Source organism: Hippocampus comes, unplaced genomic scaffold (assembly GCF_001891065.2).
Source record: "Hippocampus comes isolate QL1 unplaced genomic scaffold, H_comes_QL1_v1.1 scaffold27, whole genome shotgun sequence".
NCBI classification, from domain to species: Eukaryota; Metazoa; Chordata; class Actinopteri; order Syngnathiformes; family Syngnathidae; genus Hippocampus; species Hippocampus comes.
Window position 1 is genome coordinate 566,557 of NW_017805145.1, and position 24,424 is coordinate 590,980.

The window sequence follows — 24,424 nt, forward strand, 5'->3', positions numbered from 1 at the left end:
TTAATGCCTAAACCGATGCTGAATTTCTTTCCAAATGCAAACAAATATGCTGTACATCATTCGTCTTTTTAATTAGTTAAACTTTCTGCGTATGCATGAATTGAACAGAAAGTGCCTGAGAAGAAAAGAACTCCGACAAATGTATTGATTTCTTCTTTTTTTAATTGAAGAGAGATATGTACTGTATAGGTGGCCTCTTGTAAGGCACCCTTGCAAATTGTACAACAAAAAGCTGAACCATGTATTTATATCCAGAGTACAAAAATACACATCTCAGTGACTTCAAATCCGTATATAATAAACATAACTAATCATGCATTTTCTAACCATAAAAAGGCACAGAAAACAGTCACTTAGTAGTCATTAAAAAGTATTCATTATTATTATTATTTTTGTTATTATTATTATTATTCTTATCAATAAACTACTTTTTACTAAAGTCATTCAATATAGCAATACAGGTGACAGACGACATTATATTCAAAATGTGAGAACACAATGCACGCAATATACATTAGGCAATAAATATATATTTTTAGATGATTGATAGTTCTTAAAAATTAAAACTGTAAACACAATGTAAACAAATAAAACTCCCATCACAATTTTTTTAGGCTATGACAGGTCCTTTTGCAAGGTTGGTTTGGACAAAACCAGGCAGTTTGGAGCATTATTTACAAACATTAAAGAAAGATGGCAGCTTCCACATAGGGGGGGCAGGGGTGCATTTGCTTGCCTTGAAACTTGCGACCCAAACCCAGCAGACACTTTGGATGCATATCTTGAGAATGAAATGTAACTAAACCACAGCAATGCAAGTTAATGTGTTTTAATGGTTACATTTTTAACTTTGGCTAATAACTGCAGAATGAAATTTTTTTCACAGTCAATGTTCAACACTGCACTGATAAATGCAATTTGCACATGATTCAAAACTGCAAACAAATGTTCGGAGACCACCGTGATGTATTCCATCGGGCATCCACCAATTCCAGATATGTAGCATCAAAGTTGTTTCATAACAGGAAGATATGTCATAAAACCATCAAAATTGTAAAAAGAGACATCATGTATGGTGCGTGTTGAGCAATCAGGTTACAATCACAGAATCAATTGAACGCGATTGGAATACAACTGCGACCTTTTGTATGGTTTTTCTGTATCACGGAACTTCACCTACATGCAGGTGGGTCTGAAAACGAGGACTTCATTATGTTTGATAAAAGGTGAAATCAGTCAAGAAGGCCCAAAAAACAAAAAGGAAAAAAAAAATACCCACTAGATCGACGTTAATCAACTTCGAATGCTAAACGGCAAATGTTTCGAGGGAGAACAAATAGACAACTCAAATCAATTTGATCCCATTTTTGGGGATTTCTGAGAGTGAAAATCCGAAACAAAAGGACAAAATAAAGCATAACACGTTTGGCAACTCTTGTGACATATTAACGACGCAAATAGCTAAATCGTTGAGCCAGCTGGCTCTTATCCACTAAAGCAATCCTATTTTAACAAATCATCATGGAAGCACCACTGGAAGAAATATGTGTGTGTGGCGGTGAGGGGGAGCGGTCTGTGCACCACTCAAAGCGGGTCAAAATATTGCACCATCATTCCATCACGACAGCATTGTCACGATCATGCACGAGACGACAAGTGTCGCGGTGTCATATACACAAAATCCAATGTGTTGACACACACATGCCATGTCAGCCACTTACTGGACGACACAATTTAACAAACATGGCTTGCATACACCGCTATACTGTACTGCAGAGACAGTGCATATGTCGAGATATAAGATTTACAGTATTTACAATCTTACCTATAGAAAGATATAACAGACCCTGTAATGCCACCGGTTGGAAAGAAATAATGTTTGGAAAGAAAAAAAAAAAGCAACATGCATGCCCATAAGGCAGAAAAAAAAAAAAGGATTTGCATTTGTGTTTTAAAAATGTGCGAATTTGCCAAAAGTTGAGGTGTGCTGTTAATCTATTGTAGCAGAATTTGCACCTGCATTAAGGCAAGAGATAAACAAAAAAACAACAAAAAATGCATTTCCTCATGTAGAGACCGGGGGCATTCATTTACTTAATTGGAGAGAGTGCCACGCATCTTGGGATGATTTTAGAAACATTAAATATCAGAGGTGGGCATCATCAGACTGTCAGTGAGCTGTATGCCAGACTGACAAATGCCCTTCTTTGTTAAATACGACACGTAAAAAAAACAAAACAAACCTCCCCCCCAAAAAAAACTGTAAGCTTCCCTCTTACATTAAAAAAAAATTATATTTTTACAAACAAATAATTGAAACAGTTGACATTGGCTCGAATCTGCCCCAGCACACCCGCGAGCCTAGTGAGGATAAGCGGATTAGAAAATGGATCGATGGATAATGGAAACAGACCATGTCTGATCTGGCCATTTGTTTTTATTTCCCTTTTAGATCAAATTAAAAGTGACAATTTGAGCTCTATTTTCGTGGACAGCGCATCTGCTGCGGGGCGCAAATGCCGGTGGATGCTGATTTTCGTGTAAGCGCAAGGCTCACTGTGAGTGTTTGACAATTTGGCAAATGGGTCTCCGCCAAGCTGGACATTTCAGCATTGGGAAATAACATAATGGAAGGACACATGTCACAGCGCGCATTTAACGGGAATGAGATGAGCTGCTTTGATTGGATGATAGAAGTTGGCTTAAACCACTCCCACAGCGGTGCAGACCTCCATCTCTCAGATCTGGCCTGCGCTCAACTGCAAAATTATCAACACTGGGACTAATCCGCGTCGGTACAGAGGTATGAAGTCCACACACGATTCACACCATTCAAGAAAATCATGAAAATAGAGCCATCTCTGTAGAATTCAGTGGGTTTTTGTTTTTCAGAATTTACCTTTTTTTTCAGGTGAATGTTGAGAAAGCAGATTTTGAACGCTCAAGCCAGCTCTACAGTTCAAGCAGACTTGGCAGTCAATTGGGGCACGGCGTCTATTTGAGGAAATACGGTAACATAAATTATTCTCCCATCGTTAATGAAAAATGAAACCGACTGGTGAGCGGCAGTAAAAAAAAAAAAAAAAAAAAAAAAATTGTGAGTTGACTGTTTTTCGTGTAACATTCACTTTGGTTTACCATTTTTTTCCTCCACAGTAAACCATGTCCCTAATAGCTTGAAAAACTCTTAACGACATCCTCCTATAAAGCACATTTTAAGCTAAAAATACTCAAAAGATATGGCACTCGATGCAGACCTTTGACACGTCAACGTCATGCAAACAAAATAAATTAAAACTCTTCCCTCATGTGCACGAAAAAGGACACACTCAGTAGTCACAAATGGCACTGATAATACTCGGAAAGTTAACTTGTTCAAGTGTTACGAAAAACTTGAAAAACACTAAATCATGCAATTAAACCTTAAACGATCGAGCATGGAACATGCCGTTGTTGAAGTTCTACAAACTGTTTTGTTTTAAACAACAATATTAACCAGAACGACATCCCCACTCATGGAAGTCCTGCTTTCCTGCTTTTGCTACTTATTTGTTATCACAAGTTGAACAACAAAATCTGCACTGTGTTTAGTTGCATACCTGTATGTGTGTGTGTGTATGTGTGTGAAATATGATTGGTTAATTGTCAAGGAAATGGCTTTTTGTGAAGATTCTTCACAATCTTCCCTCCTCTTCCTTGACTTTGGAAACAGGCTTCACGGATCCGATTGCCAGCTTCTCCAGTGACGTGGGGGGAACATATGCTTGTGCGTTTCCCCTCTTCGGAAGCGTCTGCTTCCAGGTTAAAGATCTACCATGGAGGTCTTGGCCAGGTCCTTAGTTCCCTGGAGGATTCTCTTCATATGACCCACTTTCGATATCCCCAGATCCTGCAAGAACAAAAAAGAAGAACAATTAAAACTACAGCGCAATTAGTTGTGAAAAAAAAAAATCACATTCCACTATAAAATGTCCAAAAATTATTTTAGACTATTGACATGGACAGGGATGAGCGGACCCCCATTGGTTGTGATTTTCTCGGTGGAGCCAACAAATTCCATGCACACACATAGTTGCACTTCCATTATATTGTGCGCTACTTCTTCCCTCACGCTAGGCCTTTAAAGGAGCGGCACATAACACACAACACAGTTTTTAAGTGCTTGAGTTGACACACAGGCCTCAAATAAAGCCAATTTGAATTTTGAGCAAGAGCTTTAAGAACACAGAGGGGTACACGCAAGTGGTGCGCTGGTGCGCATGAGCACTGGAAATTGAATATTGCGCTCCAGTTCAAGTCTGTCATCGCACTTTAGCGCACCAGGAATCTTACAGCTCAGTCAAGTCAACTTGAATGCCGTCAGGCAAGCTTCAATTCGAAGTCAAGTCAGCCGCTACGAGTGCTTCTGAGGGCCACCCTCAAAATAAAAGCTAAGTAAGGTTTTGCTATCCACATATGGTAAGTGGTGCGCTGGTGCGCATGAGCACTGGAAATTGAATATTGCGCTCCAGTTCAAGTCTGTCATCGCACTTTAGCGCACCAGGAATCTTACAGCTCAGTCAAGTCAACTTGAATGCCGTCAGGCAAGCTTCAATTCGAAGTCAAGTCAGCCGCTACGAGTGCTTCTGAGGGCCACCCTCAAAATAAAAGCTAAGTAAGGTTTTGCTATCCACATATGGTATTACTTGTTTCACTTTCAGTTTGAAGTTGACAGAAGCCTGTACGCCTGCGTATTTTCTGCTACAAACATGTCATGAACTGCCGTGCATTGTCCATCTGGTGGTAAAATGTAGACCAAACTACACTCCCTGCTTGGCTGCGGCAATTCTATGGTGTGTGTGTGTGTGTGTGTGTGTGTGTGTGTGTGTGTGTGTGTGTGTGTGTGTGTTTGTGTGTGAGGGGTAGGGGATTGCACATGGACAGGAACGATCAGGGTGGAAGGCGGTCTCCAAATGCCCACCACTTAATGTTGATCTGTGATCTCCCTGGCCAACTTTTTACACCAAATAAGTATGGAGGTCTGCTTGCAGCACCTTATGAACGTGTCTTGCAAGGGAGTCTCTTTCTGCTTCCACAATCTCAAAGACTGTGAGCCTTTTGTGTGCAGATTTTAAAAGGAATGAATGGTGCCACTTCCACTGGCTGGGAAGTGAGTCGGCTATATTCACACCCACAATGGTGCAAACGGCCGTTTCTAATTGTGATCAGGTACAAAAATATCAAGAGAAAGAAAACTTTACTCATGTGCACGGTTAGACCGTCCTTGCGCCACATTTCCATTGGGCATCAAAATAGAGCCCAAGGGACATATAAGTACACAATCAAGTTAACCATGGATATTAAAATATGACCCCCCCCCCCCACACACACACAGATACACAAAAACGTAAAATGAAAAATCTTTAATGACAAACGAGGAAAGCGTAAGGCACTGCTCCACGCTTCTTGCAAGTGTTTTCACTTTGTATGTGTGTGTTTGACTCTTTCGCTTGTTAGTTGGCTGAAAGAGTATCGGGGACTGCAGCCCCCCCACACACACACACTTCACTAGAGTGGTCGCATCTTACGCTTGCTTGCAATTCAAAGGAAAATCATTAGCTTGGGCGTTTGTAGGTCAAGGTAATACTGTGTATAGAATGAATAAAAATGAATGTCCGATATGTGCCAGATACGAAAAGCACCAAGAGTGAGTGACTGGATGCTCGCTGACATCATAATAAATAAAAAATGTGGACCAAATTTGTGAAATTGGAATAAGACTGCAGGACATATGGAAATCTGTGTACACAAAATGCCAGACATACAGTAGTTGTGTAAGGCAGGCAGGTGGTCTAGTGCAGAACTGCAATGTTTGTGTTGCAATTATTGTTCCGACCTTTTTGATACAGTTATAGTTCTGTAAAATAGGTCTATGTCAATAACTAAAAAAAAAAAAAATGATTGCAAGTATACCGCCTCAGATGAAATATGAGCTAATGTAATATTAGATATGAAGTTTCTTCAATGCCAGTACAGAGGGAACACGGTTAACTCTGTAGGTTAAGCATTGAAGGCAAATTCACAAAACCTAAAAGATATAACTTTTGAGTTCACAGAAAGAGTCCAGTGTCACAGTCAATTGTCAGTCCGGGGTGTACACTCCTGCCACCCGAAGTCAGCTGGGATGAGTCTCAGCTCACCCAGAATCCTCGATGCAAAAAAACAACCCCGCCCCCCCAAAAAAAACAACAACAAAAAACAAGGCTTTCCTGTATGTACAGCGGATCTTTCTGCTTAATTAAAAATTCATTCATTAAATAAATCAATGTTCAGTTGAAAATTTTTGGCCATCTCGAACCTCTCTTGTGGCTTTAGGTTAGGCATAGGCATTGATCACAATTCCAAACAATCTTAGAGAAAAGCAGCTTCTTTACTATTGGTACTTCCCGATGTTGCAGTGTTTGGGGAAAAAAAAAAAAAAACAACAACAACAACATCTAAAACACTTTTCCTGAAAATGTTGGTTGAATTCTGAATTTGACCTTATAGATCTTTCACTGTCTTACGATGGACAAACCGACATGATTCCACTGCAGAGAAGCAAACACCCTTGCTATTCATGGAGGACAGAGACCTGCCATGAACAGAAGAAATCTGTAGGTAATTGACACATCCCTAAAAAAGGTTTACAATTACCTATATGCTATGAGATCGTGGCAAAGGACTACCTCTGTTGCTTTGGCCCGAGTTCAAAAACAGCAAATAGGTGAGTGTCAGCGAATAAAAAAAGTCACAAATTGAGACTATGCAGAAACACCCTGTACTTGCTCTTAATCCAGTCCTGCTCTTTTGCTGTAAACTCTCTCACAGTACTTGAGAATTGGCTCTTCTATCAAGCAAGACAGTCAAACAGAGAAAAGCCAGGCAGAGCAATGCAATGCAGCGGACAGGGAGTTATTAAAGAAACACACCAGGAGGATAGAAGAGTGCTGGTCAGGGGGCAGAGCGAGCTGAGTGTTTATGTGCGAGTGTGTGTACCTTCAGGTCCCTCCTCTCCAGGTGCAACAACTCCGAGCCTCGGATGTCGTGTCGGATGAAGGTGTCCCGGTACTCTCCCAGACTCAGCTGCTCCAGCCAGACGCCCACCTCGTCTGTGCCCCATCTCTCCACTACACGCACACACACACACACACACACACACACACACACACACACACACACACACACACGCACACGCACACGCACACGCACACAAGCACAAAGGAGAGCAAAGAGAGGCTCAGAGCGCCTCCCAGATATGCAAAACAAATGCACAGATGTAAAAACGTCACCCACGCACACACAGAAATGCACGATTCCTCAACTAGTGGTTCCTATTAATAGACACTGTATTCTTGATATTTATAAGAAGAAATAAACGCCTCCGTCAAATTAATGCCTTCCTTGATCTGCACCATGAAACTCAGGCAGTAGACATCATTATCTTAGCACAGCCATTAAAAAGGTAACAGCTGAGCCCATTTGTCCTGTTTTGCTAACCAAATCAGCAGCATGTACTTTAGCAAGTAACCAATCTATCAGATGAATTTAAGTTGATGAAATTTACAGTTTCCTTCATTCCACTCAAATGGCCTGGTGGTCGCTCCTCATTGACTTTAACTTGAATTTGTATGTCAGTCGGAACATGGCGTATTTTATCACTAACCTTCACTGGTGCGCAATAAAATCAAAATTCAAGTAAATATATGTACTGTAGGAAAATCACTTCTCGTTTATGAATATAATAACCAGATGAAAAACAGTCAATATGACAGCAACACTCTTGTTAGTACTCATCCAGTTCTTACACCAAAGCCCAAACTAGTGCCACTAACTTGCGAAGCATCACTTGGATACATTTTTAAAACAAAGGACCCTCTGCCCACATTCTATAGTGAGCCACTGCTATTAATGGATGATTGGGATGAAGCTCTTTCCCCCCATATAGTGAAAATCAGCAAGTAAATGATACCAATCCGAAAGGGCCTTTTAATTGCCAATAGATGCCACAAGAGGGCTCTGGCTGACTAAACAGAGCTCCTCCTAAAACTTCAACAAAGTTTGTTTGGAACCAAGAAACCACAACATGGCGCAACAGCAATATTTTTATATTTGGCATGGCCTGGGCCTGAGCCCAACAGCAAATTTGTGATTTATTTTCAGCGAATAATACAGGATAGAAAAAAAAACCTATTTTAAAAAAAACTGTTAATCGGCGAATGCCAAACCGCGACTCATTGTTTTAATCGAGCTTTGATGCCTCCTCCTGTCTGCGCCTGAATAGATAATCGCCATGGGCCACTAGATGAGGAAATACAGTATTTCTTCTCACACACTTGAACAACACACACACTGTAGTATATCATTGAAGGAAGTCAAAAGAAATACGAGGAACAGAGGAAGGCAACAAGCATTAAAGGTGAGAGGTGGAGAGCAAGAGTGGCGGCTGTTGGCAGGAAAGAGGGGCTTTCAAGTGGGGCCTCAGGGCAAACATGCAAGCAACCTTCCGGCTCAACACAGAGGAGGAACAAGTAGAGAGGTGGAAATACAGCCGAGCTAATTCGTCAATATAAGCAGCAAGGCTAATCTGATCCGTCTTTAATCTTTATCTTCTTCTTCTTCTGCAACTTAGCCCTTCTCCCGATAACATGATGCTCACTGAAGGACCAAAGTATCACCTGAACAAGACCTTTGAGTTTGGACGGACATGAAAAGCAAAATTGATTTGACCCATATCTCGTTTAAAAAAAAAGGAAAAAAAAAAGGAGCATTAAAGGCACAATGGAACTGCTTTTGTCTTTTACACAGAATCATTGGATCACCTGATGTAAAACTGAAACGAGCCTATCTATCATCATGAAGGCCTTTCACATATTTTCCTGCTCAGGAATGCAAGTAAAGTGCCGCACGGTGTAGTATTGGTTACGTTCTGAGGTTTGGGGTTCATCCTTTCTGTTTGGAGTTTGTATGTTCCACTCATGCACCTTTTCCACTGCACAGTACCAGTTTGGGGCAACAGGGAACATGCAAAAAAGAAAGACATGTTGCAGTGAATGCATCACTGGAGATACACGAAAAAAAACAAGGTCCCCTGAATGTTTCTTTACCACAGTCCAGAGACTTGTTTTTTCATGAATGGAACCGACCGGAGCATTGCAGCACAGAAGAGACTCGCGTGTATAATATGCTTGTAACAGGGTTAGCTAATGTTGGTGTGTGAGTTGAAGGTGCTAAGCTGCATTTAAACCGATTTTGTTAAATAAAGGTATGTAAGTGCTGGGAATCTTAAGCGAAATGTTTCTGTGTGTGTGTGTGTGTGTGTGTGTGTGTGTGTGTGTGTGTGTGTGTGTGTGTTTACAAAACCTTTCAGCACACAACTAAAGAAAAATACCACAAGAACCATATACATTCATAGCATGACCAAGCTCATAATGCAAGTACTGTATTATTTGTCTTTGTTTGTCCCGTTCAATCAACAGCTGAAAGTGCATCAGCAATTGTGGCTCTTTTTTTATTCACCGCTTCACTGGAATTTATGTAAATTTTGGTTTGCAACACAAAGCAAAAAAAAAAAAAAAAGCATCATGTAACTCGAAAAATTCAAGTTGGGGCGTTCAAAATCAAAGTACTAAAATAATCATGAGCTGGACTCAGTTCACCTCCAAATTCACTCCGTGCAAAATCTGTGCCCGTTTAACTGGATGTAGCTTCTATACTAGCAGGAATTGAGGAAAGACGTATGTTGACAATTTTATAACCAATGAAGAGAAACCGTATGACTTTGTGGGGGAATCACTAGCTTGGCAAGTCAAACCCACTTTGTTTCTGGAGGGAAGAAATGGATCTAGATTGCCCGCCCTTGACGGCTGTTCGACAAAATGAACCGTGCATTCAAATGTGTTCATTTGTTGTGACGTATTCTTTGTGAGCAATGTCAATCTTCATCGGCAGAAGTCCATCCTCATAACATCCACAATGACGCGCAGGAGAAACGTTTGTTTCATTCAGCATTAAACTCAGTTTGAACTGACCAGAAACCCATTGAGTCATTAAAACCCCAGCAGCTGACAGCACCGGAAGCATTTATTTCAAAGAAGACGCGCTCGCCTTGCTGCCCACAACTCCCACAAGTGGCTTTTCTGACATCACTGTCTGTTTGCTCAGGTTTGCCCCGCCTCCGAAATGCACTTGATGCGACTGTGGCCAGACTCAATCGTTGGTACAGCGAGGAAAGGCGTGGTTGGATGAGTTTGGTGTGGAAAAACAAGTCCATTAGATTTGTAAGCAGATGTGTGGGTGCAACACTTCTTCAATTAATTTGTCCGTACAGAGGGCTAGCTTAGGAGGTAAAACAACTGTCCTCACAGGAATGGTCCGCATCAATCCCGATTGCGATTGTATTCCGCTCCTGTCAAGTGGATGGGTGGCATAAAGTGAGTGCCGCCTTACCTGACTGCGGGCTGGTCTTTTTGGCCGCCTTCTCCTTCTTGAACTTGGGCACTATGCGAAAGACGCCGCTGCGACTGTTCCTCTTGCCATAACCCAGAGAGTGGTCCTGGTACACAAGCACAATCAACCTATAGCCTTTCATTGAGCTACTCCGCTCTCCCACAACATGGAGCCATCTGCGACATCCCCGACAGCAAACACCGTGCACAGCGGCTTCATAGACTGTCTTTATGCTGTACTACATGTTCATACGAGATTTGTGCGTGATGCTCACCTCCTCATCATTGGGCTGCAGAATGTGGTAGAGCCACGATATGTCGCCTACTTTTCCCAGTTCCAACTCCACACTCTGCAAGGCACTGGAAAGTTGTTCCTCCTCTGGTGGGTCCAATTGCTGCCAGAAGTAGACGTATAATTATGACTCTATCTTTTTATTACAGTAGATAACTGACAACTGCCATTTAAAATTGTTAACAATAGTGGAAACCTCATTTGTGGAGATTCTGGAGGGTGGACACAGTTGAACAATTAATGTTGTTTGAACAGTAAAAATGAATGCGTGTATCTGCATCTTTATTCTGAATTTCACCAATTTTTAATGGGTTATTCCTTGGTCTTTGTACTACCCCACTATGTTGAAATTGGTTAAATATTTTTGGTGTATCCCTCCCAGTGAATATTTCAATATGTCAACAAGTTCATTAAAATCAAATCAAGATTTTTGAACAATTCTGTATATTAATGAAGGAAAAAAGGTGAGACCAAAATGATTAACATTCACCAGAGTTTAAGTCAGATTTTATATAAAAAAGACGGATGTTGTAGTTTGAAGGAAAATGGTGCCTTTATTTTAAGGTAATGCATAAAAAAATATACCTACATATAATTATGGCAAAGACAAAATATTCTAAACACTTTAATAGGAAAAAAAATTAAAAATCAATGTTTGTTTTAATTTTGTCGTGTATAGCATTATCACTGTCCATTTTGTCATTAACTTTTTGTAAATTGGATCCTCTCTGCATAAAATACAGTGCTCTTTCAGTTCATAATTATTATTATTTTTTTACATATTAGATAGCAATCAATGTAAGCCTTGTGGACATACCAGAGAGACCCGCCCCACAAGAAGGGTTTCGGTCTCGTTGTACAAAGCCTTGACAGTGCTGGCCACCTCTATTGCTGTGTTCCTGGACAGGCTCTGTAACGTACATAACGTCCATTTGTCAAGTTGATAAGCAGTTCGGTCGAAGGAAGAGAATTGTGCGTTCAACGCTAAAGGATGTCTTAGGTTTACAACCAAATTTGCAGAAAGGAAAGTCTTGTTGACTGAAAAAACAAAAAACAAAAAAAAAAAACTATCCACTCCATTTTATTGACTTGAACTTTATAGAAATATACCCCAACCTAAACAACATATGCCAGAATATTTGCAAATTGTTGCAAAATCTCGACATGATAGTTATATGATACCTTGATTAAAATTGTTACAATGTTTGATATTCATTCAAAAACACGTAGAGCAAAAAATTTAAATTAACAAATTTAACAAATATCCAAAACTCCAACCTTAACCACTTAAAAAAATAAGTTGAATCAGAGCAACCTGTTGCAAAAATTTTATATTTGACAATACATTGAACAAAACTGTAAGATTAAATCACAAAGTGTATATAAAGTATAAATCCCAAAAGTCTAACATTCATTTCAATGTATATTTCAAAGTTTAAATTAAATGTTTTCAATTAATCCTGTAAAAACATTTTCAGTAAGGCTAGATTTTTTACCTCGGGGAACTTGGGATGTGTTTTGTTGATGGCGTGCGATGCTGCGTTCACGGCGTGTGCCAACTCCTGCTCCAAGAGTCCATTGGTCTTTGCGGCCTCACATATCCTGTAATGAAACAAGGAACAAGAATAAAAGTTAAGAGAGAAAAAAAAAAAGAAATAGTCGACTTTTGATATGTACTGTCTTGGATCGTATAGCTACCGCGTGATGAGCTCTTCTGCGGCGCGGGCACACAGCTGCACAGTAGCGGCCTCTTCCTCTGTGGCCAAGTCGACAGACTGCTGCGGGTAGAGGTGAGGCCGCAGAGGGGGCTTGTCGTACTTCAGCTTGTCCTCCCATGACTTAAGTGTGTTCTCAAAGGCCTGAGTGGAGGAGAGAGGACGCCGTTAGAAGACAAACGTCCACTATGACAGCCAGACGATTCCTCTGAGTTTCCTCACCCGGTCTCGTGTGAGCATCTGCGCTCTGTTTTTGTGCTGGATTTTGATGACTCCTGGCGGCTGGATCCACGCCTCCCCGTCAACCTGGATGGGAACCCCCTCGTCGCCCAGGATGGTGATCTTCACTGTTCGACACTGATTTGCAAAGCGTACTTTAGATAGACATTCACTTTTGAGCCACATTTGGGGAAATTGGTCAAATTTACATTTATTGGTCCGAAAATTATTAATTTAATGAATTACATATGGTTCTTTGTTCATCGATCGATACATGCGACATATATTGAAAGGCAGAGCAATTTAATGCCTTTACCACTAGATGGCAGATGGTGCATACTGGAATAAACCTATGTATCCACCTGTTGCCACTCATATAATAGCATAATGGTATGCACACCCTGAATAGGTACTGCACATTTGTGACATGACATCATCATTATTTCAGCATATAAACTTTTTGTGACACTTTGAATTGTTAGTACAGTATACGTTCCTTGGTTCATAAAGGTTGAGAAATATTGCACTACACTGTAATATGGAGTATGATGATCAAATTCTGGGGACAATAAATACTACTTAGTCATTTTTTCCCTAATCTTTTCAATGACAGCGATTTTTTTCAACCTCTGGAAAATTGAGAATGTTATATAGTCTGTCCTAAGTGATCTCACCTGTGCTATGCGGTGATGTTGCAGCTTGATGACTCTGGAAACAGCCATCTGCATGCTCCCAAACACAGCCACCACCTCCAAGATTTTATCATCAAATGATGGAGCACAGAAAATCTGCATGGTTCGAGAGATTAACCGACATCGACAGTGAGTCAAAAATACTTGGAATTGATACATTATGCAAGTCCACTCCGAAGCCCAATGTCACAATTAAGTAAGGATCGATTTTCTCCCCAGACAGTGTCAACAGTAACTCAGCATACTTCGCATTTTAAAAGCTCATATTCAATACATTGCATTCCTCGTGGTTTTTTTTTTTTGAGTGTTCATGTACTGGTAAGACCTGACCACTAGATGGAGCCATAGGACATTGAGAAGGGGTTGCATTTGCATTTCATCTGCACTTTAAACGTGCGATTTAAAAAAAAAACCCAATGTTTTTAACCTCAATAAAATATTTTTAATACATTATAATTTTGCTAAGGATGGGTTTTCTTCAGGGATTTCAGCTTCCTCCCACATTCTATAAGAATGAATGTTAGGTTCATTGAATTGATGTGTGAATGTCAGTGGAACTGGTTCTCCGTATGTACATACAGTATGTGTGCCTTGTGATAAAATGGCAAACCAGTCAAGGATGTACCCTGCTTCTGACCGTAAAGTCAGCTCCGTAACAAGCTACTCTGACTGGTAGAAAAGTGATCAATGAATATAATGAAGACAATGTGCGCAGGTAGAAAGATATTTAATACAGTATCCAACTTACCTTATAGTTGGGGACTATTTTCTAATGAAATTGGGTTGGCTAACATGCTAACAATTGTTCTGCTAATATTCCCTCACCACTTTTTCCACAGCAGCGGTTACATAACACCAAATGTTATAGAATATAAGTGTGTGCGTGCGTGCGTGCGTGCGTGCGTGTGTGTGTGTAAGCTGACACTCTAAAATGCTATGAGCTTTAAAAAGACAATCATGGTTATACTGTAACTCCCTTCAAGGCTATCAGGGTCACATGGAAGGAGACCCTGGAGTCTTGCCAGGTTCTGACAACTTTCCTGACAAATTTTTCCTCCTGTTTTTATTATCCCTTCTCGCCTCAGTGGAACATTCATTTGGAGTGGACTCACGTCATCCTCCTTGGTGCCGCCCCAGAAGTTGGTCCCGCCGGCATAGCTGGGAATGTTCAACACTGCGATACCCTGAAGACTGGGCAGCGGGATGTACTGGCCGTCACACTGGGAGAAAATAACAATTTAATTCATTTCCGGCAGAGGTTCAGGCAGAGATCTCAGGAACAACAGCATAGATTCAATAAACATTCCTTAGTGTCTCACCTCCAGTTGGACTTTCTGCTCCAGGTTCTTGTAGGTCCTCTGGAGGAGCTCCTTGGTTCCCAAGACGCCGTACCACATCATGTTCTTGGTGCGACTCCTGTGAAATAAATATTTAGAATATTTGAACAACTTTTCTCTGAAGATAAGATGACATTTTTTTTTATTTAAACGTAGCCTGTAAATGGAGGTCAGGTAGTACCAGTGCTGTAACAGAGGCTTATAGCCACTTTCATACTTGTCTAAAATTGTCACTGTTCTGTTCACAAACTACCCTATCGACTAGAGTGCTAAAGTCCATCCATCGAAATTAATTACAGTCTTCTGTGAACATAGTTCATGGAACATAGCATGGTTTTAGAATGTGGAGGGAAACAAAGCAGCCACAGAAAACCCACACAAGCCCGGGGCCTAAGTCAAGATTCAAACCCCAACTTCGCTTGACTATGAGGCAGAGACCATTACAGCACATTTTCCGGCATCAGACATCCATACTGTATACATTCGATACAACCTTTTTATTGAGACATGAAGCTAAGAAATTCACATCTATTCCCACTCGGAAATGATCATTCCCAGTACTTATTTTTCTGGTGTTTGAACCATAAATCTGGACCACTTGCACATTGTCAATACTTTATGGGTTTTGGCTCTGAACACGGCTGTCCGATTTCCGATAAGTTTCATGGTGAAGGGACACAAATGTGTTAGAAATAAATAGAAATTATATATAACTTGGTCACACCTGCATTTTTCTGGATGTTCCTCACGCTTGTTGTTGAACTCCAAGGAGATCTTGGCATCAAGTCCGATGCCAAAGTAGTTGTTCATCACACATTTCTCCATGTAGCCCTCTCTGATGGATGAGGAGGAGGGTAGGGAGCTCATACACTTTCTTCCACATGTACACAAACACTGGATGAGATTCGGTTCTTACAGTGAGTCCAGGTCAGGGTCAATAAAGGGGGTGGCACCGAAGGGGTCGATGTTGGCCAACAGCATCTTGCTAATGATAGAGCTTCCTGCTATAGAGGCTGCCAGGCCAGCCCTCAGTCCTACACACACACACACACACACGCACGCATATATATACACGCAGGTCGCTGACAACCAATTTGCTAAAGAGATAAACGGTTTCCTATGCGAGCATGCTTGCTTTTCGTTTTTCATATGTGTGTGCATGTTAGCATTTTCTTGGGTATTACTAATACGACAAATGAACTTTTTGGGTGCACTGCAGTCTAGCAGTTGAATCAGAATAGAACATTTTAGCAGTCTTTTTTCACACAAGTCTTTGTACTTCTACTTAAGTATAGAGTGTGAGTACTTTTGCCACCTACGTGTCTGTATGTGGTAGTGCTTGTGCTACTGTGTGTTTGAGTTTCTACTTTAGTGTGTTTTTGTGCATAACCACATAGACTGCAGGTGTCCAGATCCGGTCCACCACATTTTATGTGGCCCACATGTGCAAATCATGTGTGTCAACTTCCATGAACATTGCTAAAATGTTTACCATAATTTTAAATTGTCATTTGTAATGGATAATTTTTTGTTACCCTTCTTATAGTAATTTGAACAATAATTGAACAAACTACCATCCTTGACATCTGATTTTAAATCTAGTAATCAATCAATTTGTTGTGGATTATGAAATAATACCGTGAGTCAAATTTATTTGGATTAATTTGAGATTTCACCGTCATACCGTCATACAATAATTTGACACCCCTGCTGTATGTGAATTTGCGAAAAGTGAACCACAGATACAATGACTGTTATCATGTGCCTATTAGTGCATTACATGCGCCTGTTTTAGCATACATATTCATGCGTGTCCCTCTGCTCGTGTGTTATTTGGCGCCTGTGTACATTGCCTGTGCAAGTGTGAATGTGCCTATTTAAACAGGCACAGTTTATGCGCAAGCGTGGGTGTATGCATACCTGGACAGATAATGCGCGTGTTGAGCACGGGTAGGTTCTCCTTGCTGGTGGTGAAAGGTGGAATGCTGAAGGAACTGTACGACTGTGTGCTGCGACTCACCCTCCTCTCTGTGGGAGAACACACACTCTTGACCGCTACGCGCGCACACACACACACACACACACACACACACACACACACACACACACACACACACACACACACACACACACACACACACACACACACACATGCATCAACTACACAGACAGCCAAAGTCTGTCCAGGCTACTCGGTAGATATTGGCTGTAGCAACAATAATTTTAAAATGATAGAAAAATACGCTATTATGTCTTTATACTAAACAAGATGTACCCTCAAACACTCAGTGGGTTCAACAAAGAAATGAGTAATGTAAGTGCATGGTTTGTTTTGATGTTTCAAAGTAAACATTGATTATTTATCCATCCATCCATTTTCAACACTGCTTAGCCTGAAAGAGGTCCCAGCTGACTTCGGACGGAAGGCAGACTACACTCTGAACTGGTCGCCAATCAGTCGCAGGGCATATATTGAGACAAAGAACCATTCATACCCACATGCACGCCATCACTGAGGGGGAACCGATCTCTCACAAGTCAGGCGAGTCTACTATTACACCATCAACGACTTAAACTCTGCTTATCTTTTTTAAATACTTCTATAATTGTTGTTACAATATTACTTAAAGCATTGCCTATCTGGTTTAATAAATTTATGATGCTGACAGTTTGACCTTGGAAGAGTTTAGTTTTACTGACATGTACTGTACTCCTATGGGGAAGAAAAGGTTTGCCTAATATCACTCACTTTCTCGTGTTCTACTGGCTGCAAAATGAGTGGAAGGAAAGAAGGAAGGAAGGAAGGCAGCGGCTGCAGGATAAACAGGAAGAATTTCTACTCCAAAGACAATAACACATCCTGTTGGCCACACAACGGTGTGAATGTGCGTGCACATATTTATATTTATAACTTCTATATGTGATTCTCTTGCTAGTTAATAGATGAATGTGCTGCCTGATGTCTAAAGTTTCTTCAATCGTGATGTATGACGAGAGCAAAAAACGTTGCACACAAATGCGGACATGATGTAAAAAACAGAGTTAAAGCTTAAAACTTTATGTGTACAGTATATACACGACAGGAAAAGCAACTTGCGTCAGCTACAACCACAAGGGGGGAATTCTATATGCTGTGTTATTTCCTATTGAACGCTGCACAATGTTTCATGTTGTTATTGTACCGAACAGCTTGCATCCATCTTAAACAAACAAACATTAAAAAAAAAAAAAAAAAAAAAAAAAAAAAAAAGCAAGAGATGTATTTCGTGTTGAGACGTAAAACAAAAAGCCTACGTGCTAGGGCTTCTAGCTCCTTGGTGTCCTCATCCTTTTCGCTGTCCCGGTTCTCCTCCTCACTGTCCTTGCGGAACTCCAGCGGGGATGTTGGCTCGGATTCGTCTATGTTGGCATTCTGCTCGTCCACCACTGAACATACAAAAGGCATGTATTGTATGTATTGTATTTTGGGGAATAATAATAATAAATTGATGAACATTTAAATCATATTAAAATATGTATTATTGCCATATTTTAAATAAAATATTTTGATTTATTGATATAAAGCAAAATTATACCAAATATAATATTTTCGAATAAAGCAGTCATGACAGCAAGCGAAAGTGTGATGATAACCATAGAAACTGAAATTGATTCAAAGGAAAAGGAGCCGCCGCCGCTCACGGAAGTAGAAGATCTACAATTTTTCATCCACTTTCTATAATGCGTGTTCTCATTCAGGGTGCAGATGAGATGCAGTCTATTGCAGCTGACTTTGGGTAGGAGACGGAGTCCACCCAGGACTCGTCACCATCCAATCACAAGGCTCATAAAAACAAGCACTCACATTCCCACCAACAAATGATTTTGAAATGATTTGAAGAAAGTGTAAAACCCATACAAGCATGGGAAGGACATGTCACAGAACCCGGAACACCAGAACTGCGACACATCTGTGCCAATAACAGTACCTATAAAACACCACTAGGTGACAGTATAGATCACACTTCTGTCTTCCCTCTCAATAACATATGCGTCTTCAAAGACTAAATTGTTTTACTTTATATCAGTTGTATTTTGGCTAAAATATGATCAAACGTCACCTCTCTCGGTTTGCTCGATGACCTGCCGCAAAGCTTTCTTCAGACTGTTGGCCCTCAATACCAGCTGCTCCCGACTTTTGAAAAGCGCCTGCGGGAAAGCGCCACCGCTGCCACCTTTCTCCGTCTCCTCCTCTTCCAGCTTCTCCTTCAGTGCCGTCAGGCTCTCCTCACTGGCGACCTCCTCTTCCGGTTTCTCCTCTTCTTCGCCCTCCGCCACCTCCTCGTCCTCCCGCTCCTCCTCAACGATAGGAGGAGTGGCGTGGGGCAGTGGAGGCAGGACCTGGCACTCAGTGTTGAGCGTTTGGAGGAGGGAGTCCAGTTTCTCATTCAGGATGGCACACTGTAGGGAGGTGACATACAAGCAAACCGAATGCACTTGATGCAGGTGTACCTAATATCATAACGGTGGAGGCTTTTTACTTGACGCACCTTGAGAGACATGGAGTCACACTCCTCGGCATTCTCTGTGCTTTTTTCATAGGCTTTCCCGACTTTGGTGACAAAATCCCTCACTGTTTCACACAGGATCCTGAAAAATAAACCTTTAAATCAAAAACAATGTAAAGGAAGATACACTGATGTGTTCATATAGAAATCAAGGAACTATACAGAGTATGCACTGTATAAATACCAACAGATTACACTGTTATTCCCTTGTTATTTCTAATATAGTCTACCTAAGATTTTATTGGATTTGAAGCTTTATAATCAATCAGAGACATATCAACTTTTGTTTTCTGAGCATTCTAACATTGCTTTTGGAAGAGTGGGGGGAAAGGTAGAAGCATTTTTTTCTTCAGTTGTAGTCACGATTCATGGAAGCTTCGGATGCACTATTTTTTATAAAATTTTTTAGTAATTGGCCATATTAATTAAAAGCCCACCACAAACGATGACACCAAAATGTCGTCACTTCTCTAAAGTTAGAATTTCAACATTGTCTTTGACCCCAACAGTACTTCTTTTCTATTCGATCGGGCTTTGACACTATCTTGTGGAATCTTTGGGCCTTCAGACGAAAAAGTGCCAGACGGTGAGTTCTGCAGCAAATAGCTGTGGGGATTGACTCCACAGAAAAAGACATGAATATCTAAATTTGTGAACAGTGACGCAAGAAAATTTAGCGAGGCATATACTGTAGCGTCCATTTTGACTTCAGCCAAATATGATTACGGTAAGTGCCTGACACTTATCTAGCTTGCTGAACCCTTTCAGGGACAGCGGTTACTACAGTGGACAGCTTATCATGTTATCAGGTTATAGGGTGCATGAAAGGGTTAAAAGGTCGATTCAAAAAATGTTTAAAAGGACAGTGGTGTTTGTTTGCGCTGCAAATGGATATTAATAAACAACTTTTCGTGCCAACGTGCATCCCGTTGCACCGCGCTCATCAAGACTTAATGGCCGACCGGCGCCGATCTGGGCGTCTCAGTGAGTCACTTACTTGGCGGAGGAAATGACCACAGAGTGCTGCTCCGAGTTGAGGATCTTGGTGAGATGAGTCGCCACGGAATCTTCGTAAGCTGAAATGTGAAACTGGAGTACACGTCGTTGGTCATTAGTACATCTTCCATTTGTGTATAAAAATGGAATCAAGCTACACGTCTGTTGGTGTCTTGCACACTACCTGGCAACCGTCTGCACCCTCGGGCGTGGCGGGGCAGCTGTGCTTGGGAGGGATCTTGATCTCGTAGGTCATGATGCTCCAGCGGTCCAGCATCTTGGTGCTGGCTCGCTCCAGCTTCTCCAGGGTCTGCGGTAACTGCGTGTCGTCGTCGCAAGACGGGCCCCAGCCCAGCACGCGCGCCAGGTCGTTGCCTGTACCCAGCGGCAGCACTCCCAGCTGGCACTGGAAAGTATTGCGACAGCGTTGAGTTGGCGTCGCAAAGTAAGATTTTGTGCAATGCTTTGTGTAATTTGCTGAGAGACCACCTCAAAATGTGCCTATAGATGCCGCACGTTGGTGACAAAGCACTTTTTCAAATCAGACAAGGCAATGGTCTGACGAAATGAAGCTTCTCCCGCACCTCAACGCAGTTCTTTGACGCCAAGATGCCACAAGATGGTTCCAAAGAAATTATTTTATATTATACATGGCTTTGGCTTGAGCAGTAAAATAGCAATTAGGTGACATTTTCTGTGGATAACAGAGGATAGAATTACTCGATGACTGGAAAATATGAGCTAAACCTTGTGCCACATTTCTCTAAGTAGGTAGAGGCATTTATTTACTCAAAGTGAAGATGTGGGGAGACATCTGTTCGATATCTATTACAGTGGTACTTTGACTTGCCCCAACAACATGTTTTCCACCCATCAAGCTATTGCTTGGTTGATTTTTTTTTTCTTTGTGTCGAGAGCCAAAATTTCTGTTACGAACAAAGGTAGAGTGTGTAGAATTCAGTGTCATCTAGTGGTGAACTAAAAGAACGCGACGACCTAAGCTGGAAGGGCCTCAATTTTAAAGCACACGCACTACAGTGCCTCAGAGAGACCACATTTTGCAAGCCTACCACCAATTTCTTCAGCTGAGGTGGACATAAATGGACTAGGATTCCCTCAAGTGATGGAGTAAGTGCATGGCATTTGTTACACATGCTGTAGTCATGATGTTGAGGAACTATTTTAGTTTGTCTTCTGAGGGCAGGGGTGTCATTTTTGTCATGGGCCACATTTTAGTTGCCGTTTCCCTTGCAAGGCAGTTATGTATGAAACCACTTAAATAAGTCAATAATAATGGTTTATTCAACTATTGGTTTCTGGTATCAAGAAAATGCTTCCAACGTGTCTCTTATTTATTACATGTGAGAATTTAAAATTTTGGTAGAAATTTTAGCAAGCATCATTGAAGTTGACATGTTTGATTTGCTTTAGCCAGCCACATAAAATGATGTGCTGGGCCAGATCTGGCCCCCGGGCCTTGAGTTTGACACCTGTGTCTTAGGGTATCCGCAGTGTTGACAATGACAACATCATTTCGTTAATGCCCCTGCTTTCATGACGATGGCGAACTAAACGTGGCTCTTTGATGACTAAAATATGACGTGACGTATGTGAGTTTTCGTTGACGAGACGAGACTGAACGAAATTGGTAGCATGTGGTCTGTCAGACGTTCAAAATGCATGACATCTCTTCCTGTTGTGCATGTAATCTGTCTGTCAAAAAATATCAGCAATGCTGCTGCAACCTATCCTTGTCTGGGCACCTCTACCACCTGGCCGGCACGCAGGACACACACACACACTGGCGCAACACAACACGTCTGCGGTCAAAAGTCACACACACGAACACGCTTTCCATTGATGGACCATGCACCATACTACATGATTATGTGGAGTCCACTGTAACGTTTTCCATCTATCATTTAACTAGTTTTTACAGTGATATATATTGTACAATGTCTTTCTGAAGGATAATTAACGGATTAGAAATGCAAAAGACCATTACTAAGTTTTGAAGGATCTGCAGACATTCATTATTATAAGCGAGCCACCTTACTGTGGGTAAGGCTATTATTCGCACTCACACATCTTTTGTATTGTACAAAATATGAGTGAGGTCAAGTGAAAGTGGAGTTAAAATTATCGGAAAAATTGGAGGCGCATGGAGAGTCGGTCCATGACTTCAGTCTTTAGTGGATGACAGTTCTTTCATTACCTGCTTGTGTAGGTTGAGCTTGTCAATTTCCGACAGCACCCAGCCCACACTGCCGTCACCACCACACACTAGGATTCGGAAGTTGTCAAACTTCTGAAACAGGCGGAGACTGAAAAACAGAGAGTGTGTGCAGAAAAATCATTCTTGATTCTTTGGTAAGTGTTTTTGATCTATACATATACTGTACATTTCTATTTCTCAATACCAGTGACTGAGCCAAGGCAAATATTTTAGGTTCGGAAAATCTCACGGCACATCACCAAACAATAACGTCACAAAAAGTGGATACGCATGTCAATTAGGTATGTACTGCCATTTAATCAAAGATTATTTATTTGTTCTGTCTGTCACTAATGTACAAAATGAATAGTTTTCTGAACAATTAAATGATATTTGATAAGAGTTCGCGGGTTAGTAATCACTGGACTATACAGTCCCGTATAAAAACTCACAAGACACATCATTAGGCACACATGCACAATCAAATGAGATGCAACAATGGATATTTTAGTTTTGATGGAGACTTTTCTCATCAAATTCCATCACATTGTGCTGATGTTCCTAATGAAGGCGTCACTCAGTTTGTCATGCTCACCCGAGGTGCGGGCCGCCGTTGACCAGGTCGAAGACTTGTGCTGGGTTGAGCAGCTGCTTAAAGCGTCGCAGGAACTTGACTCCTTGGTTGTCACCACTTTTGGAGTTGACGAAGACCAAGAGGGGACTGGCACACGATGGGGGACAGGTGGCCTTCCAAAAGCCTAATGGGAAATTTAGAGAATAATAATAATATAAAAATAAACAATAATACAAAAAAGTATTTAGCTTGTATAAAACATATTATTGTATAACATAGTATGTAAATTATATGAAGCGAAATTAGGCAGATATTGTGTGTGTGTGCGTGTGTGTGTGTGTGTGTGTGTGTATATATATATATATATATATATATACCGTATATGTGTGTATATATATATATATATATTGAGGGAGTCCATCTGGAGCTGATTCAACATAACCAAGAGAAGCAGATAATGATGTTCTAATAAGATTGGAAGGAATCCAATTTAGAAATGTGCCTCCGAGGACGAACCACAAACGAAGGTTTTACGATTAACCTGATCGACGGCCGCACTCAGGTCAAGAAGTATCAGGAGTACAAACATGAGGGCTTTCTCATCTAATGCGGATCACTGCAGTTTTGCACGTTGAGAAACGCTGAGTGTGTACTCAGAATGTTGGTGATCCAAAGTATCCCCCCCCTCTCCCCCCTTCTCTCTGTTTTAGCTCCGATGTGCGGAGGTCAATTACGAGGACCCAGTGGTGTCATGACGTCTCCAAACTACCCGGTCCAATACGACAACAATGCTAACTGCACTTGGGTCATCACTGCGACAGACACATCTAAGGTAGGACTCAATGAAAGAATAAATGCCGGCGTCACTGTGGAATTTGAAACTGGACAGTGATTTGCACTTTACTTTGGAGTCAGCTAATCCTTCGTTAAGCATCTCCAGTTGGTCCAGAATGCTGCTGTTGCTTTTTGACTACTACTCGTAAGAGGGAGCATATAACTGGCATCCCTTCACTGGCTCTCGATACATTGTAGAGTTCTATTTAATATCCTATTTGTTTTCAAATCGTGAAATGGCCTCACCCCACCTGACCACTCTGAGCTCCTGCGCAACTGCCTGCTGCCTCGGGTTTGCGGACGAGACACGATAAGAGGTAGCGAGAACTAAGCGGAGGCTCAGAGGGGATCGGGCCTTTTTCGTTGCTGATCCGTCTCTTTGAGCGTTAGGCAAGCCCCCTCGCTGCCCACCTTTAAAGCTCGTCTTAAAACTCACAATTTTATTCTTTGGCTTTTGACTCGTGATTTTCGTGGCCTTTGACGTGATTTTAAGTGTTACTATTTTTGTTCTCTCTCTCTCTCTCTCTCTCTCTCTCT

General features: G+C 41.3%; 1 protein-coding gene and 1 long non-coding RNA gene across 7 annotated transcripts in view; one reads left to right on the top strand and one right to left on the bottom strand.

The window, feature by feature from the left end:
- The first annotated feature begins 2,712 nt into the window (after positions 1 to 2,712).
- LOC109514535 (uncharacterized) lies at positions 2,713 to 3,178 on the top strand. The gene is made up of 2 exons (XR_002168002.1): positions 2,713 to 2,803; positions 2,875 to 3,178. It is a non-coding gene; the product is annotated as an uncharacterized LOC109514535 (long non-coding RNA).
- A 288-nt stretch (positions 3,179 to 3,466) lies between these two features.
- The window catches only part of dgkh (diacylglycerol kinase, eta), a 78,990-nt gene continuing 58,032 nt past the window's right edge, over positions 3,467 to 24,424 (bottom strand). For 4 of the 6 annotated variants that reach the window (XM_019867714.1, XM_019867715.1, XM_019867717.1 and 1 more), the window contains 21 exons: positions 23,075 to 23,237; positions 22,480 to 22,588; positions 20,449 to 20,670; positions 20,266 to 20,357; positions 19,251 to 19,350; positions 18,822 to 19,161; positions 18,016 to 18,147; positions 16,642 to 16,776; positions 15,638 to 15,755; positions 15,446 to 15,556; positions 14,704 to 14,800; positions 14,497 to 14,604; positions 13,367 to 13,480; positions 12,696 to 12,830; positions 12,457 to 12,617; positions 12,255 to 12,360; positions 11,576 to 11,668; positions 10,742 to 10,861; positions 10,468 to 10,573; positions 7,018 to 7,148; positions 3,467 to 3,889 (listed from right to left, as the gene is read on the bottom strand). In XM_019867714.1, the coding sequence (XP_019723273.1) occupies positions 3,803 to 3,889; positions 7,018 to 7,148; positions 10,468 to 10,573; positions 10,742 to 10,861; positions 11,576 to 11,668; positions 12,255 to 12,360; positions 12,457 to 12,617; positions 12,696 to 12,830; positions 13,367 to 13,480; positions 14,497 to 14,604; positions 14,704 to 14,800; positions 15,446 to 15,556; positions 15,638 to 15,755; positions 16,642 to 16,776; positions 18,016 to 18,147; positions 18,822 to 19,161; positions 19,251 to 19,350; positions 20,266 to 20,357; positions 20,449 to 20,670; positions 22,480 to 22,588; positions 23,075 to 23,237 (2,780 nt within the window). In that variant the 3' untranslated portion in view covers positions 3,467 to 3,802. The remainder of the gene's footprint in view (positions 3,890 to 7,017; positions 7,149 to 10,467; positions 10,574 to 10,741; positions 10,862 to 11,575; positions 11,669 to 12,254; positions 12,361 to 12,456; positions 12,618 to 12,695; positions 12,831 to 13,366; positions 13,481 to 14,496; positions 14,605 to 14,703; positions 14,801 to 15,445; positions 15,557 to 15,637; positions 15,756 to 16,641; positions 16,777 to 18,015; positions 18,148 to 18,821; positions 19,162 to 19,250; positions 19,351 to 20,265; positions 20,358 to 20,448; positions 20,671 to 22,479; positions 22,589 to 23,074; positions 23,238 to 24,424) is intronic. The other 2 variants (XM_019867716.1, XM_019867720.1) reach the window with 1 other exon arrangement.